Consider the following 16,118-nt stretch of genomic DNA (forward strand, 5'->3'; position numbering starts at 1 on the left):
TAGAGGCACCTCTCTTCTCTTTTATACTCAGTTGTGACATGACGCTACTCTTATATCAAGACATCGCTTGTATATAGAGTTGAGCGGACACCTGGATGTTCGGGTTCGGGTCCGAACCCGAACTTTAAAAAAAAAGTTTGGGTTCGGGAACCCGAACTCCGAACCCTATTGTAGTCAATGGGACACGGACTTTTAGAAAAAAATATGCGCGGAGGTCCCCGCAAATTCAATAACCAGACCCTTTAGGTCTGGTATGGATATTAAGGGGAACCCCGCCGTCAATTAAAAAAAAAAAGCCCAGAGACTTCCCTCTTCCTGGGCTTCCCCAGTGACGTAGCAGAGGGTATGTCAGAGGGTGCGGGGTCACGTGACGGGTGGCCCTGCCTCCTCTATATAAGTAATGTCACAGCTCCAGCGCGTCATTCGCTGGGCTGTGTCCAGCGATAAGAGGAGGTCGGCGATGCTGCGCTCCGGATGGATGGATCTCCTCATCGCTGGAGCGGAGATCACTCGTCGCTGGATCTTCTCATCGCTGGAGATCACCCGCACTCATCGCTGGATCAGGACAGCGTTGGAGCAGGAAGCCGGAACGAGTGGATTATCACCGCTGGAGTTTTTTTCTTTTTTTTATTAATAAAGGACTTTATTCTACGGTGTGTGTGTGTTTTTTTTTTACAAGAATTTACACTTCCTTCGTGAAATGGTAGGGGTACAGTGTACCCCATTACCATTTCACACAGGGGGGGTCAGGATCTGGGGGTCCCCTTTGTTAAAGGAGTCTTCCAGATTCTAATAAGCCTCCCGCCCGCATACCCCCACAACCACCAGGCAAGGGTTGTGGGGATGAGACCCTTGTCCCCATCAACATGGCCTGGTGCAGTTCAGGAGAGGGGGGGGCCGCACTCTGTCCCCCCCCTCTTTTCTGCGGCCGGCCAGGTCAACGTGCTCGGATAACGTGTCTGGTTATGGATATTTAGGGGGAACCGCACGTAATTTTTTTTTTTTAATTGCCGGCGGGGTTCCCCTTAGGCTCCGTACACACGACCGGATCTGTCCGCTGGGATTTATCCGCGGATCAGTTCCAGCAGACAAATCCAGTCGTGTGTACGGCCTAGCGGACATTTTTCGGCGGACATTTGTCCAGCCGACCGTTTTTCAAGCGGATAAAAATTTCTTAGCATGCTAAGAAATCTATCCGCTGGAAACCTGTCCGTCGGACGTGTTCGGTCGTCTGTACAGACTCACCAGACACGTCCAACCGACCGCCATCCCTCGCATGTGTCGTACTGATTCGACGCATGCGTGGAAGCTTTGAACTTCCAGGGCTGCCCACGTCGCCGCGTCATCGTCGCCGCGACGGCGCGGCCACGCCCCGCGTATTGTTTACGCGCGGATTTCTGTCTGATGGTGTGTACAACCATCAGACAGAAATCTCCGGGCGGACATGTCCGCTGAAAACGGTCCGGCAGACCGGTTTCAGCGGATTATCCGCACGTGTGTACGGGGCCTTAATATCCATACCAGACCTGAAGGGTCTGGTTATGGATATTTAGGGGGAACCGCAGGTCATTTTTTTTTTAAATTGACGGCAGGGTTCCCCTTAATATCCATACCAGACCTAAAGGGTCTGGTTATTGAATTTGCGGGGACCTCCACGCATTTTTTTTCCCCCGAACTCCGATCCCGGACCCAAACTTTTTCCAATTATTCGGGTTCGGGTCCGGGTTTGGGAAAAACCCAAAGTCCGTACCGAACCCGAACTTTCGGGTTCGCTCAACTCTACTTGTATATCAAGTCAAAATGTATTTTAAAAATGTTCTTGTCTTGCAAAACGCTCTCAAACCAAGGTTTTACTGTAATTAAAAGCATCGCCTAACACAAAACATATTAGAAAAGTTTCAAATAAGTTTTGTGCTTGGCTTTTCTCTATATATACAGTTTTAGCTTTTTAGCTCTACAGCCCTGATGAAAGGGCAGTCGTGAGCCTCTAAAACTCGCTCTCTATTTTTTTCGGACCTCGTATATAATAAACTTTTTACTGGGCTTAATACAAACCTGTGCGCTGTCATTTTTTATATATAATTTTGATCACTCCAGGGGCCCCAAGGAAAACCCAGACTAACAGCGAGCTGCCTGTAAAAACAGGCTGGAAGTGAATATAAAACTACATATAGGTAGTTTAGAAGGAAACTAATCTAGAAAGGTTGAAGGAAACAAATCTAAATCTACATATACAGATTGCTGTCATCATTGTAGTGGTTAATTGATTGCTGTGCAGGCTTTGCAGGTTAGGATGTAGAAACTTATGCCGCATACACACCTCACTTTATGTGATGAAAAAAAACGACGTTTTTAAAAATGTCATTTTCAATGACCGTGTGTGGGGAAAACGTTGTTTTATGTCTTGTGAAAAACGACAAAAAAAAAATTGAAGCATGCTTCAATTTTTTGTGTCGTTTTTCAAAACATCGTTTTTTTTTTTACAAAAAATCACCGTGTGTAGCAAAAAACGACGTTTAAAACAACGTTTTTAAACCCGCGCATGCCCAGAAGCTAGTTATGAAGCGAGCTTCAATGGAAAAGAGTGGTGAACGTAACCTCGCTTTGCTAGAGCATTGTGAAAAAACGATGGTGTGTAGGCAACGTCGTTTTTGAAAATTGAAGTTTTAAAAACGTTGTTTTTTACTTCACAAAAAATGACGTTTTTTTTCATCACATAAAGTGATGGTGTGTACGCGGCATCAGTTTTGGTCCACTAAAGTTTTGGCCAGCACTATAACCTCATTTAACCTGTGCTTGATAACCTCTATTTTCCGTAGTGATTCCAGCCTACAATAACAAGCCTCCTAGCATAACAGCTGTCAAGCTTCATCTTTCAAACAACAGTTGCTTTTGTGGTAGAAATTAACTGTTGTGTTACTCTTAACTGGTAGTTGAACACTTAAAATAGGAGAAGAAGCAGGCCCCTTGTTCCATTACGTGACAGAGGGCATTTCTAGTATCCCTTAACATGTGCTTGCAACGTGATCATCCTATAGGACAGTGGTCTCCAAACTACGGCCCATGGGCCGGATGTAGCCCTTTGCTTGCCTTTATCCAGCCCTTGGGGCACCATGCCATCAACTGACACCAATCATGGCCACCATTCCTCCCGCAGATACCAATGATGGGGTACCATTCCTATGTTGAACACCTACAAGAGGGCACTGTTCCTTCCACTAAAACCAATCATGGGACGCTATTTGCACTCATTGACAGCACAGTGTTTTCTAATCTCACTGGCCACAGTCTGGCCCTTCTAAAGCCTCAAGGACAGTAAACTGGCCCTTTGTTCCAAAAGTTTGAAGACCCCTGCCATAGACCAAGACAAAAGCAAAAATAAAAAAATGTACATTTGTGAACGTGCTTGACTTGCCTTTTATATATGCAGGGCACTAAGCTATGTTTCTAGTGCAGTTACCTTTTTCAGCAAGCTGAAACTCGCACAAAAATTGTACCTGGAAAGAAGATGGAGGATACTACTTATCTCTTTAAAGCCACCCGTGCCTCTGCACACTGTTCTATTGAAGAGGAATCGTCATGAAACACCCTTTCAGGAGTGTCCCCTGCAACTATTAGTAGTTTCTCCCATTGACTAGTAGATCACTGTTGTACCCTCTAGTAATGAGGGACGGTGGTAGAAACCATTGCAGGGGACCAAGGGATGGATTCTCCCAGATGTGTGGGTTTCTGAAAAAGGCTTCAGCTGGCGAATTCTCTTCAACAGAGCAGCGGTACAGGTGGCAAAAGCGGTAAACACCCACTTCTTCAGGTAAATTTTTTATTGGGTGTTAAAGTTTACTGAAAGGGTTGCTTTAAGGATGTGCTTTGATGACTGTGTGATTGATTCCTTGCTATCTACAAAGTTAGCTTATATACAGGTATATAGTGATACACATGTACTGAATACAGCTGACTTTTTGGGGCTTAACTGTTATAATGAAACCACTTATGATTTATTTTTTCTTAGTTCCAAGTTCCAACCTCTATGTACAACTGAATGCACTGCAGATCACTGTGGATGACAGGAGCATCCTGTGGCTAAACCAATTCATTCTGGACTTGAGGCAGAGCGTTGACCAGTTCATGGCTATGTACAAACTCAGTGACAGCTCCAACGATGAGCACATTGACATTCGGGTGGACGGTCTGATGCTGAAGGTAATTCTCCGGTCTCAGGTTATTGCAGGTGGAACAAACATTGCTGAATAATTCAGTCTGATATTCCAGGCTATTCCTCTAATCCATGCATGAATGATATTTACTTACTATGTATATTTTATGAGAGCACAGCATGGCGGCATATAATGATGTTATAAAATCTATTCTTATTTTGCCAATGTGATTACGGGAAATACGGGGGAATTTTCTATCCACGGGCGCTTTTAGATTGTGCCAAACACAAGGGAATTGAATTGCTTAAAAAAGAACTACAAATTGAGTTGTAAAAAAAAAAAGAAAAACTGCTTTTCTACATCAGCGTTTTTGTATTGGATGTGTTGGACCAGATTGCAAGCTAGATCACATTTGTTACACGCCCCAGGGGCACACAAATTAGGCCTTAGGCACTGGTGTTGGTGCCACAACAGTGCAACCCCTCACAGATACTCTAGTTGGAGCGCAGGAATAAGCCCTGCTGCAAAGTATTGCATCAAAAATTGTAATTGCTCGCCCCTGTTAAACAGGGGCAGAACAATTGGGCCGTAGGCACTGGTGCTGGTGCCACAACACTGCAACCCCTCACTAGTTGGAGCGCAGTACACTGAACTTCCCAACAAAATATACCGAGGAGCAGCAGCCGGTGACTGGTCACCGGTGCATGTGCTCTGAAGGAGCGGCATACCGCGCCGTTCCCTCAGAGGTTAGCACCATAAACCGCGACTCCCGTGTGCTGGAAAGACGTCATTGCGGCTTGGCCAGTCAGATGGCCAGAGCGCACAAACCTGGAAGGAAGACTGGGAGAAAATGGAAGCCTTGTCAGCGGTGACAGCGCACCAATAGAGGGCTTTGTTTTAAAGTCAGTCCCTTATAATGTGTTAGTATGCGACTCGTACTAGCACATTATGACATTGCATTGCAGGGTGAATTTTTTACAAACTTTACTACCGCTTGAAGGATTACTGACTCAACGGCAACTAGAGTTTCAATAAGGAGAAATTAGCAATGGCAACATCCATGTTTCCGTGAATAAAAATGTCCTTTAAAGATGCAGGATTTTTCTCTTGTCTGAAGCAATTTTATTTTTAATGATGGTGGATCTGTATCCTAACAAGGTACGGCTTACCGTATCAAGACATAGATCTACTATAAAATTTTTTTTTTATTGTGGTTCATTTGGGGGTAAGAATGAGCTCAAGGTGTTTGGATTAATCTTTGAGCATTTGTCCGAATGGTGGACTTTTTTACTCACTCAGTGAGGACCTAACGTCATATATAGTAGCAGTAATTTTACCACTTTTATGTGACAGCTTTTTTCCTGTCGATGGATGTTAAACAATGTAGTAAACAGTAATGTCATTCGGCCCCATTCATTTGCTGGCCAGGAATCCCCATGTAAACAAAGGGGCAGGATTTAATTGGAAAACAGTGTGAATCTTTTTTGAAAACTGTTATGAATAGACCCCTTAGCATGACCAGTCTGCTACTAATGTCTCTAATGATGGTCTTGAGCGAAAAATAGAGTGACTTGCACATGGTAATTTCCATAGGATATTGGCACAATCCAGATGGTTCCTGGACCCCATATAGAATGATTTAGACTGCAGGACACTGTTGTGAATGCTTCCAAAAGTCATAAATATCACCAAATCCTCCATTTCTCATAGTTTTGCCTAAGGAAGAAGTTGTTTTAGAGCTCTAAAATGGCACATTTATAAAGATTGTACACACTGAGGGCCAGATTCTCAAAGAATTACGCCGGCGTATCAGCAGATACGCCGACATAACTCCGAATCTAAGCCCGTCGTATGTTTAAGTGTATTCTCAAACTGAGATACACTTAAACATGCCTAAGATACGACGGCCTGCGCCGTCGTATCTTAGGGTGCAATATTTACGCTGGCCGCTAGGTGGCGCTTCCATTGCGGTCGGCCTAGAATATGCAAATGAGTCGTTACGCGATTCACAAACGTAGGCTTGCCCGTCGCAGTAAATTTACACCGTTTACGTAAGAGATACGCGGCATAAAGATAAAGCTGCCCCCTAGGTGGCGTATCCAATGTTAAGAATGGCTGTCGTTCCCGCGTCGCAATTAGAAAATGTTACGTTGTTTGCGTAAGTCGTCCGTGAATGGGGCTGGACGCCATTTACGTTCACGTCGAAACCAATGACGTCTTTGCGACATCATTTACCGCAATGCACGCCGGGAAATTTTAGGGACGGCGCATGCGCAGTACGTTCGGCGCGGGAACCCGCCTAATTTAAATGATCCACGCCCCCTAGCAGGATCATTTGAATTAGGCGGGCTTGCGCCTGGGGGATTTACGCTACGCCGCCGCAACTTTACAGGCAAGTGCTTTGTGAATCAAGCACTTGCCCGTAAAACTTGCGGCGGCGTAACGTAAATGCGATACGTTACACCGCCGCAGATCTACCTGAATCTGGCCCTATCAGTTTTTTTTTCTTTCAACCAGCGGGTTTCGTAGATTCCACATTGCTATCGTTTAGACAGTGAATAACCCCCTACGCAGTTTAGGGTTAAAGCGGTTGTAAACCGCTGTGTGTGTTTGTTTTTTTTTTGTTTTTTTTGCAACCTGCAAGCTAAAGCTATAATGTGCTAGTCTGCATTGCAAACTAGCACATTATGTAAAACTTGCCTGAAATCAAAGCCCTCCAGCGCCGTGCTGTCAGCGCTTTTTTTTTTTAAATATGCTTTTAAAACAAAAGATATGCTGGTGGTATCTACATATTTTTGCTGTCGTTTTAAGACCTTGGGAAAGGGTTAGCATCAGTATGTCTTTAAAGATTTTAATTTTTTAGGTCAGGGTATAGTTAATAGTGGTTATTCACATTCAACTGGTCTTCTGTAATGTTGGAGATGGCTACTCATCCAACTGGCTTTCTTAATTCTAGTAAGTGTCAGGAACATTCCCCAACATGGGTCTTATGTGGGTGTAAAAGCGGGGATAGGTTTCTGAATGAAGGAAGCCATATTATAACAAGTCTGTTTGAATATGACTACTGTTAGTACCTATAGATTACTAACCACACACACAATTGTGCAGAGACAAACCCTGCTTAGAGAAGCTCTTCTTTAACGTGAAATAAAAAAAGAATAACAAACCTGTTATATGTACCTGCTCTGTGCAATGGTTTGGCACAGAGCAGCCCTGATCCTCCCCTTCTCAGGTCCTTCGCCAGTGCACTGGGCCCCTCCCCCTGCTGAGTGCCTCCATAGAAAAACCGCTTGCTATCAGGGGCACTTGTTCCCCCCGAGCCCCACTCTGTGTGACACACACAGAATTGACACACAGAATGGGGCACACAGGTTTTTGTACCTTCATGCAGAGAATGTATGAAGGTAAAAAACCTTCATCCTTTTACAAATACTTCAAAGCTGAACTGCATGCAGATATGAACATTTTAAGCACACATGTATGCAGCTCTGTATTCAGTAATATAGCCTTAAAGCTGTTGTAACGGCGGTTTGTAAAAAATAACACAAAAAACAAACAAACACCTGTAAGGCAATTGTATAATGTGCTAGTATGCATCACATACTGGCACATTATGAAATACTTACCTTTGAACGAAGACCTCCCGTGGCACCTGGACACCGCTGAGAGAGCTGACATCTTCCCCCAGTCTTTCGTTCGGGTTCACACGCTCCGGCTGTGTGATTGGCCGGAGCTGTGATTATGTCATTCCTGCGCTCTGCGCGCAGGAGCCCTCAGTTGTGGCACAAAGCTTTGAAGATCCAGCAAGGTATGCCGGACCTTCAAAACGCATGCGCCAGTGATGTCAGGAGACATTTAGGAGATATTAATTTTACGTACAGGTAAGCCGTATTATAGGCTTATCTTTAGGTAAAAATACCAAAGCTGGATTAGCCAACTATGCTTTGAAACCGAAGCAAAAACTTTGCTGATTCTATAGAAAGATTGACTTCTATAATGTTTTTTTTTTTTTTTAAACAGGTTATCTTACCATCACAAAAGAAGTTAGACTGTCACCATGACCAGCCAACTGCTATCAGCATCCAGACTTCGGAAGTGATCGCCAGCAACACGAGGCAGTCCCCAAACTGTCGACGTTCAGACCTTGAAGCCATATTCCAGGACTATAAAGACTACCCTTTCTTCTCTAAATCATTCACCTCTTTCCCCCGCTCGGAGGACAGCAATGACCTCCTGCACCCCATATTTCAGAGACATGCATTTGAACAGGACACTAAAATGCATGATGTCTACAAAGGTTTTGTTGCACCAAAGCTGGACACCAATGCGTTGAAAACATCCTCCGGTAAGGACATCTGGGCCATACATTTCACACAGTTTTGGGTCGACTACGAAGGGATTAAAAGCGGAAAAGGCCGACCTGTAAATTTTGTTGACTCCTTCCCCTTCTCCATCTGGGTTTGCCAGCCCAGGCGTTTCGCACAGTCTCAGAAACATATCGTTTCTAATGGTGATACTTTAGTAAACCTTTCCAAAAGCGAATCGACGGACTTTGCCGGTCGTCTGCAGCGCAAAAAACTCTTAAAACAATACTATAGCACAGATGTAGATGGCCAGAGTCTGCCACTGCAGAAGTCCCAGTCCTTGGACAGTAGCTTATCAGTCCCACTACCTGAAGAGTCACCCCAAGCAGACATCCAAGTCCTCGCTTATATTCAAAAACACATGAGTGCTCAAATGAATCACTATCAGTATATTTTCTTATTGCTGCTGCAGGAATCACTAAAGCAGGTCATGGACAATCTGCGGAAGGATGTAGAGGGCGTGACTGGAAAACCAACTGAGGACACCAAACTGTCCATTGGTTTGCTGCTAAAAAGTGCTGAGGTTTCTTTATTATTGCACCCTTTACCAGAGGAAAATACATCCACCTGCCCCATCTCCCAACAAGGGAGCCCTCTTGCTGGAAACAAACGGACTTCCCCAGCAGAGAGCACCCAAGAAGATAGCATATGTAACTCAACTCTTGACTTAATCATTGATTCTGGTAGTGGTGACTCTGGGGCAATTCTAGAACCTAGAAAGATTGACTTGCCAGATGTTGGCCTATCAAAGTCCTTCAACGACGCTGAGCCAAGGATGGAAAGTTTGGAAAAATCGGTTGAAGGGTGCTCTTTGAAGGTAGAGGATGGAATCTTGGGACAGCTGATTAATGTCAATGGTCTTAAAGACGATGCCCACTTAGATGATGCCCATAATAGTGATGATAGCATTTCCGGTTCAGTCAGCCATTTTGAAGAAAATCTTATTAACCTTCAAGCCCCCGATACAGAGCCTGTTTTAGATCCACTTCTCAGCATACAGATCACTGAGGCTCAGAAGAAACAAACTGACACAAGGTAATTTGATTTACTTGTTCAATATACTTTTAACAAACAAAAGAAGATTATACATTATATTGTCAAAAGTATTGTGACGCCTGCCTTTACAAGCACATGAACTTTTATGGCATCCCAGCTATAGTCCGTAGGGTTTAATATTGAGTTGACCCACCCTTTGCATCTATAACAGCTTCAACCCTTCTCGGAAGACTGTCCACAAGGTTTAGGAGTGTGTCTATGGGAATGTTTGACCTTTCTTCCAGAAGCGCATTTGTAAGGTCAGGCACTAATGTTGGATGAGAAGGCCCGGCTCACAGTCTATGCTCTAATTTATCCCAAAGGTGTTCTATCAGGTTGAGGTCATTACTCTGTGCAGACCAGTCAAGTTCCTCCACCCCAAACTCATCCATGTTTTTATGGACCTTGCTTTTTGCACTGGTCCAAATAATTTGGTGGAGCGGGGTATTTGGTTTTGGGTTGTTTTTTAGAGGTTGGCCTGGACCTTTAGTTCTAGTGAAGGGGACTCTTAAGGCGTCAGCATACCAAGACATTTTGGACTATTTCATGCTGCCAAATTTCTGGAAACAGTTTGGGGATGGCCCCTTCCTGTTCCAACATGACTGTGCACAAATACACAAAGCCTTTCTGTTGAAACGCATCTATACGCAAGTATTTTACTGATCATTACCCGGGAACCTTTCTTCTAGAAAACACACATGTTACATCAGTAAAAAAAATGGCTGTGTGAATGAAACCTTAGGATTGTATTTTTGATTCAGTTTTAATACAATTGTGTATGTGTCTAGACAGTGCCAATAAGCGTCTTACTTTTTATTTTATATATTTCCAGCCCTTTTAAGCTAAAACTGACCAAACACATTAGAGGACGGTCGGATGTACAAGCACCACATAGTATCTGCATATAAAGCTGAACACTCAAAGAGGAAGTAAACCCTGATGAGTTTTACTTCCTCTTTTTTCCCCTGCAAAGTAAAAGCATAATGACCAGGCTGACCCGCAAAAGTGACAGTAAAGCCTAGTACACACGGGCCGAATTTAGGCCGACAATTGAGTATGACAGCCAGTCCGACAGACGCCGGCTTCGATTGAAGGCTCGTAATCGAAAAAAGGTCTGCCGACCAGCTCCCCCAACCGGAGTGTTCTGGTGGGCGAGGGGGGGCGGGAGGGGTTGTCCCCCTGTCCTACCCTGTCCTGTCAGAACACAATAGCTCAGCAGGGGTGCTCGCTGTATTAACATTGGATTGTTTATACAGTGGCTCCGATCTTAGCTGTCAGTTTTTTTTGGGGTTGAACCAAAAAAATTAAATAAACTAGTGGTGTGTACCAGACTTTAGAGAGTTGAGTCAGCTTTTATGTAAAATCTTTATCTCCCCCCCAAAAAATGTTGATGTAACTGCTTAAAAAATGTTAGCTGGAGGAAGGAAGTTTAAAAAAAAAATAACAGACTTATTGGACATATCACTAGGTGAAGATAAAAAACAAAAGCCTAAAAAAAAGGAAACCTTCATCCATCACATCTAAGAATTAGTAAACTGCAATATAATAATTTGTTGTTTTTGGGTTAAATACCATTTAAAAGTGAATGTATAATCTTGTGTTGGTATAATCCTATGCTGTTTTTAGATAAAAGGATAGGAGATCCCATAAGTGTATTTAGGCTTTCTGTTAAAAGGAAAAAATATATATATATATGATTTGACGGATAGATTTATTTTTTTAATTATTATTTATTTATTTTTATTTTTCCTTCCTATAACCCACTTTTGTTTTTCTTTTATTATGATTATGCCTTTTCCGAAGTTACTTGTTTTGATTTTTGAAACCTGGTTTCCATGTATTTTTGTTAAGTGGAATCCCTAAGGATCGCTGTCCGTCCAACCTGCCTACCTTCTCTGTTTCTTACAAGAACATGAAGAGAAGCCCGTCCCAGTTCTCCCTGGACAATATCTCCATAGACAGCAACCTGCTGGAAGAGCACCTGGTGGAGAGCGATGGGAGTGACCCTATGGAAGCTGGTAGGGAAAAGTTTGAAACGTCCACTTCTGACCGTGGATCATTTTGGTTTTAATCCTTTAAGGAAAATCTGTCATTTTTAACAGTGTGAAGATTGCCTTATCTTTAGCACTTCACTGGGAAATACTGACACTGTTTTTTGCAGCACACAAAATTACTTCCTTCCCTTATATTGTGTTATTCTGTAAGCGTAAAAAAAAAGCAACCCAGACTGTCCTGCATCATGTAGCACTTTCCGCCCCATCCTTGCTTCCCCTGGTCTGCCCCTTTCATTTTGTTTGTTATTTCATTCATGGAGACTCAGCATCATGTGTGATTATTACCTAGGGCGGTCTGCATGCAAATGCAGTCTGGCTAGGAATGCCTGCCCCTCCGGACTGGAATCCATGCATAAAGGCATGTTGATATTTGCATAACTCATCCCAAGATCCAGCCCACTGCTTGCATTAGGCCTGAAGGCTCTTGAGAGGCATACTGAGGCAGGCACCAAGTCGAAAAGACTTGCAACACGGTGTGCTGTGCGCATAAAAATGTTCTTTATTGTTAGTCCATCAAGAGTAAAAGTATTCCCATACACAGCGTTGACGCGTTTTAGCCCACCAGGGCTTTCTGTGTATGGGATTTCTTTCTGTCCTGATGGAGTTACAATAAAGAATACTTTTTATGAGCATAGCACACAGTGTTTCCGGTCTTTTCGTCTTTTCGTCTTGTCTACAAGGTGTGCAACTGTGACTCTCCTGTCTGCATTGTACATTTTTGCATTATACGCTGCAGCAGGGTGCTGTGATGTTCTCAGAAACAGTGGCAGCTGGTGTTTTTTTTTGGGGGGGGGGGGGACAACCATCCCCTACCCCGCCCCCCGGTCGGTTGGTGGTACCCCCCACCCCGACAGTTACCCCATTCGGTTGCAGACGAGCGGGCTCCTATGGGCGGGTTGCAAGTTCTTACGGGCAGCAGGTTGCAGGATCCTATGGCCTCTCTGCATCACGGTGGCTTCCGCTGTGTGGCTCCGCCCCTCTCCTCCTAGGCATCCAATAGGATCGCCTGTCCTTTTAGCCAATAAGGTGACACGGGACAAAAACCTGCTTCCTGATTGGCCAGGAGAGGGATCAGTGTTACCACAGCAAATATTGATTCGCTGTTGTAACACACCTGGGTGGGCTTGGAGCGCACTCTCTGCGACCCGAGTCCACCCTATATTGGAGCCTCTGGTTCTAATTGGTGCTTCAAAAAAATAGCCCCTCCGCATTGGAATCCATGCGCCGGTGTCCTGAAAGGGGCCAGAAGCATGGATAAGGGAGGCGGGGCCGTTGCGCCTTCTAATTGACGGGCCGCCCCTGCTTTAAAAGCTATGAACTCTGCTGGCTCCTCCACCAGCCATGATCTGTCTGCAAAGTGTAGAGAAGAACAGAGACCCAGCAGATCCCTGGGTCTTAAATAAGCTGTGCAATAAAAAAATTGAAAGGTTTTAGTTAAAAATTGAATTAGCATTTTGACGAGTGAGGAAAAGGAGGAACCAGTGAAGAGAAAATGTAAGCAGGATAAACTTTAGCTTTAGGGTCGATGCACACTGGCAGAAAAAAAACACTGCTCCTAGAGGTGCATAGCATTTTTTTTTTTTTGGTATGCTTCTAGAAGCATCTAATGTTATCCTATGTATCCATGCACATTAGGTAGTTTAGAGGCGTTTTTTTAAGGTCAGCATCTAAAGCAGGGGTGGCAAACTCAAATTCATTGGGGGCCGTATCAGCAGTTTGATTGCCCTCAAAGGGCCGGTTGTATCTGCACTCGTTTTCTTGTGCTGCGTAGGGAGCGCAGGGTTCAGGAGTGCGCTGCGTAGGGAGCGCAGGGTTCAGGAGTGCGCTGCCTCCTCCTCTCTGGTGTCACTGATGTCCCCCCCCCCTCCTCTCTGGTGTCACTGGTGTCCACCCCCTTCTCTGGTGTCACTGGTGTCCCCCCCTTCTCTGGTGTCACTGGGGTCCCCCCCTTCTCTGGTGTCACTGGGGTCCCCCTTCTCTCCTCTCTGGTGTCACCCTCCTCTCTGGTGTCACTGGGGACCCCCCTCCTCAGTGACCCCAGTGACACCAGAGAGAAGGGGGACCCCAGTGACACCAGAGAGGAGAGGGACCCCAGTGACACCAGAGAGGAGAGGGACCCCAGTGACACCAGAGAGGAGGGGGACCCCAGAGAGGTTGGGGACCCCAGTGACACCAGAGAGGAGAGGAGGGGGACCCCAGTGACACCAGAGAGGAGGGGGACCCCAGAGAGGTTGGGGACCCCAGTGACACCAGAGAGGAGAGGAGGGGGACCCCAGTGACACCAGAGAGGAGAGGAGCCCCAGTGACACTGGTCCCCCTCCTCTCCTCTCTGGTGTCACAGGTGTCCCCCCTCCTCCGCTCAGTACAATATGCCATGTACAACAGCCATGCTCCCCGGGTGATGGTGTCTCTCCTACCTGCAGGTGCAGATCTCTCAGTTCTCCTCATGTCTGCGGTTGTGGTCCCGGGTCTGTAATCAGTGAGCTGAGGCAGTGCAGAGTGTCAAGCCGTGCACTGGTTACTAGGCAAGCAGACTGGGGTGGAGCAAGATGACGGCGGCGAAACGTCACTTCCTGATGAGACAGCCGCCGCCGGGTGTATCAAGATGGCCGTCGCTCCAGAGCTAGGCCAAAGCCAGGGACTTTCCTATGGCCGAGGCTCCGGAGCGGATCGCATGGTGTCACGGATCGGTGACAATCCGTTGCATCCGCCGCGCGGGCCACATGGCAAGGCCTGGCGGGCCAGAGTCGGCCCGCGGGCCTTGTGTTTGCCACTCCTGATCTAAAGGCTGAAAAGCATTTTTGTGGCAGAAATAAACACTAAAATCTCCTAAATACCAACCTTTTTTTCGCTGTTGGTACTGCTCATGTGTGACCCAGAAGCAAAAAAATGAACGAGAAACTCATTCATGTCCATTGATTGATTTATCGTTCGAAGTTCGGTCATTAAATTATGATACTATAGTTTGAATGAATGAAGGCAGCACAGTGGTGTAGTGAGTAGCACTTTCACCTAGCAGCAAAAGGGTCGCTGGTTCGAATCCCGACCACGACACCATCTGCCTGGAGTTTGCATGTTCTCCCTGTGTCTGCGTGGGTTTCCTCCGGGCACTCCGGTTTCCTCCCACACTCCAAAGACATGCTGGTAGGTAAATTGGATCTTGTCCAAAATTGGCCCAGTATATATATGAATGACGTGTCCCTAGCGTGTCGTGATCCTACGGGGTAAAATGACCGCACCAGCCAAGCAGACACTGGCTGGAATAGCGCCCAGAGGCGATTCAGTTCGCATGTGTAGCGCTATACAAGTCATTCATTCATTCATAGTTTGCTTTCACGACTGTATGTTTGTTTTTAGAAAAAAAACACACTCAAGCGATTTTTCGACAGGGTATGGCTAGCATTAAAGATAAAAGCCAGCACCTGAAATTGGCTTCTAAAATGTCCCCTGTTTTTTGTTCCAATTTACTTGTCCCTCTTCTGAGACATTCATCTTTTTAGCCTATGTGACATCTCAAGGGCTGAAAAAAAATCTTCTACCCATGAACGCTAGACATAGGGATTAACAAGGCTGTCTTATGTAATTTCCAGCAAATTATGGCATCTGGAAAAACTAGGTTTCCCATGAGTCCTGTGCCCACAAGTTGCACAGGCTCATGAGTGTGTGTAGACAGTGATGGGGGAGCACACCTCTCCTCAGTCTTCTCCGGTAGTGTACACAACACTGGGAAATTTCACAGGCACACTTTCTGCACTAAACATCTGACACGGAAATAATGCATAACTAAAAGCAGGGTGAACGAACATTGCAGTATTCTCAATGCTGCTGTACACCTCTCTGATCTAAAAAACTAGACAACTACAGGTACTGTGTTTCCCTGAAGATAAGACCAACCCTGAAAATAAGCCCTACTGTGATTTTCGGGGAGGGCAGCAAAAAAAAAGCCCTACCCTGAAAATAAGGCCTAGTTTTAAAGTGGTTGTAACATCCTAGAATGCACTGTATTACAGTATTATATCATGTAAACTGTGTATGTTTCTGTAATCTATTTGTGATAAATACCTTTGGTAAAGCGCCGCTCTGTGCTCGGATGACCTCCCGCTGCTCTCCTTTTCCTCTCCCAGCTGTCAGCGGGGGATCTCTGCCCCCCTCTGCAGTGTTCGGAGCGGGGAAGGGGCCGCCTATGGCCTGGCAACTGTGAACCCTAGGCGGCAAAAGCTTCCTGCTTCCTAACAACCTAGGAGGATAGCTGTCAGGAGCACATTTTTACATGCATACATGCATGTATGCAGGATTATGCTGCCAGCAAGATCTAAGCCATGTGCATGAGCCCTAATAGTAACTACTTCTGCGTGGGAAGCTGATTGTGCAAAGCCAAGGCGAAAACTGGAAAAAAAAAACTCACTGTTCTAAACCCAGGCAATGCATAAGGGCAATGCGGGAAGTTGGTGCTGCAGTTTTGGCTCCTGCAAAATGTTACAGAATGCTGGAGAACTAGGCAGCGATAGAGA

The 16,118-nt window shown here is 45.4% G+C and overlaps 1 protein-coding gene across 1 annotated transcript in view; it reads left to right on the forward strand.

The window, feature by feature from the left end:
* Nucleotides 1-16,118, forward strand: part of UHRF1BP1L (UHRF1 binding protein 1 like) — a 147,891-nt gene that overhangs the window by 103,601 nt on the left and 28,172 nt on the right. The window contains exons 14-16 of the mRNA XM_040345219.1: nt 4,010-4,200; nt 8,175-9,553; nt 11,405-11,571. Of these exons, the coding sequence (XP_040201153.1) occupies nt 4,010-4,200; nt 8,175-9,553; nt 11,405-11,571 (1,737 nt within the window). The remainder of the gene's footprint in view (nt 1-4,009; nt 4,201-8,174; nt 9,554-11,404; nt 11,572-16,118) is intronic.

Source organism: Rana temporaria, chromosome 3 (assembly GCF_905171775.1).
Source record: "Rana temporaria chromosome 3, aRanTem1.1, whole genome shotgun sequence".
In the NCBI taxonomy this organism is placed as follows: Eukaryota; Metazoa; Chordata; class Amphibia; order Anura; family Ranidae; genus Rana; species Rana temporaria.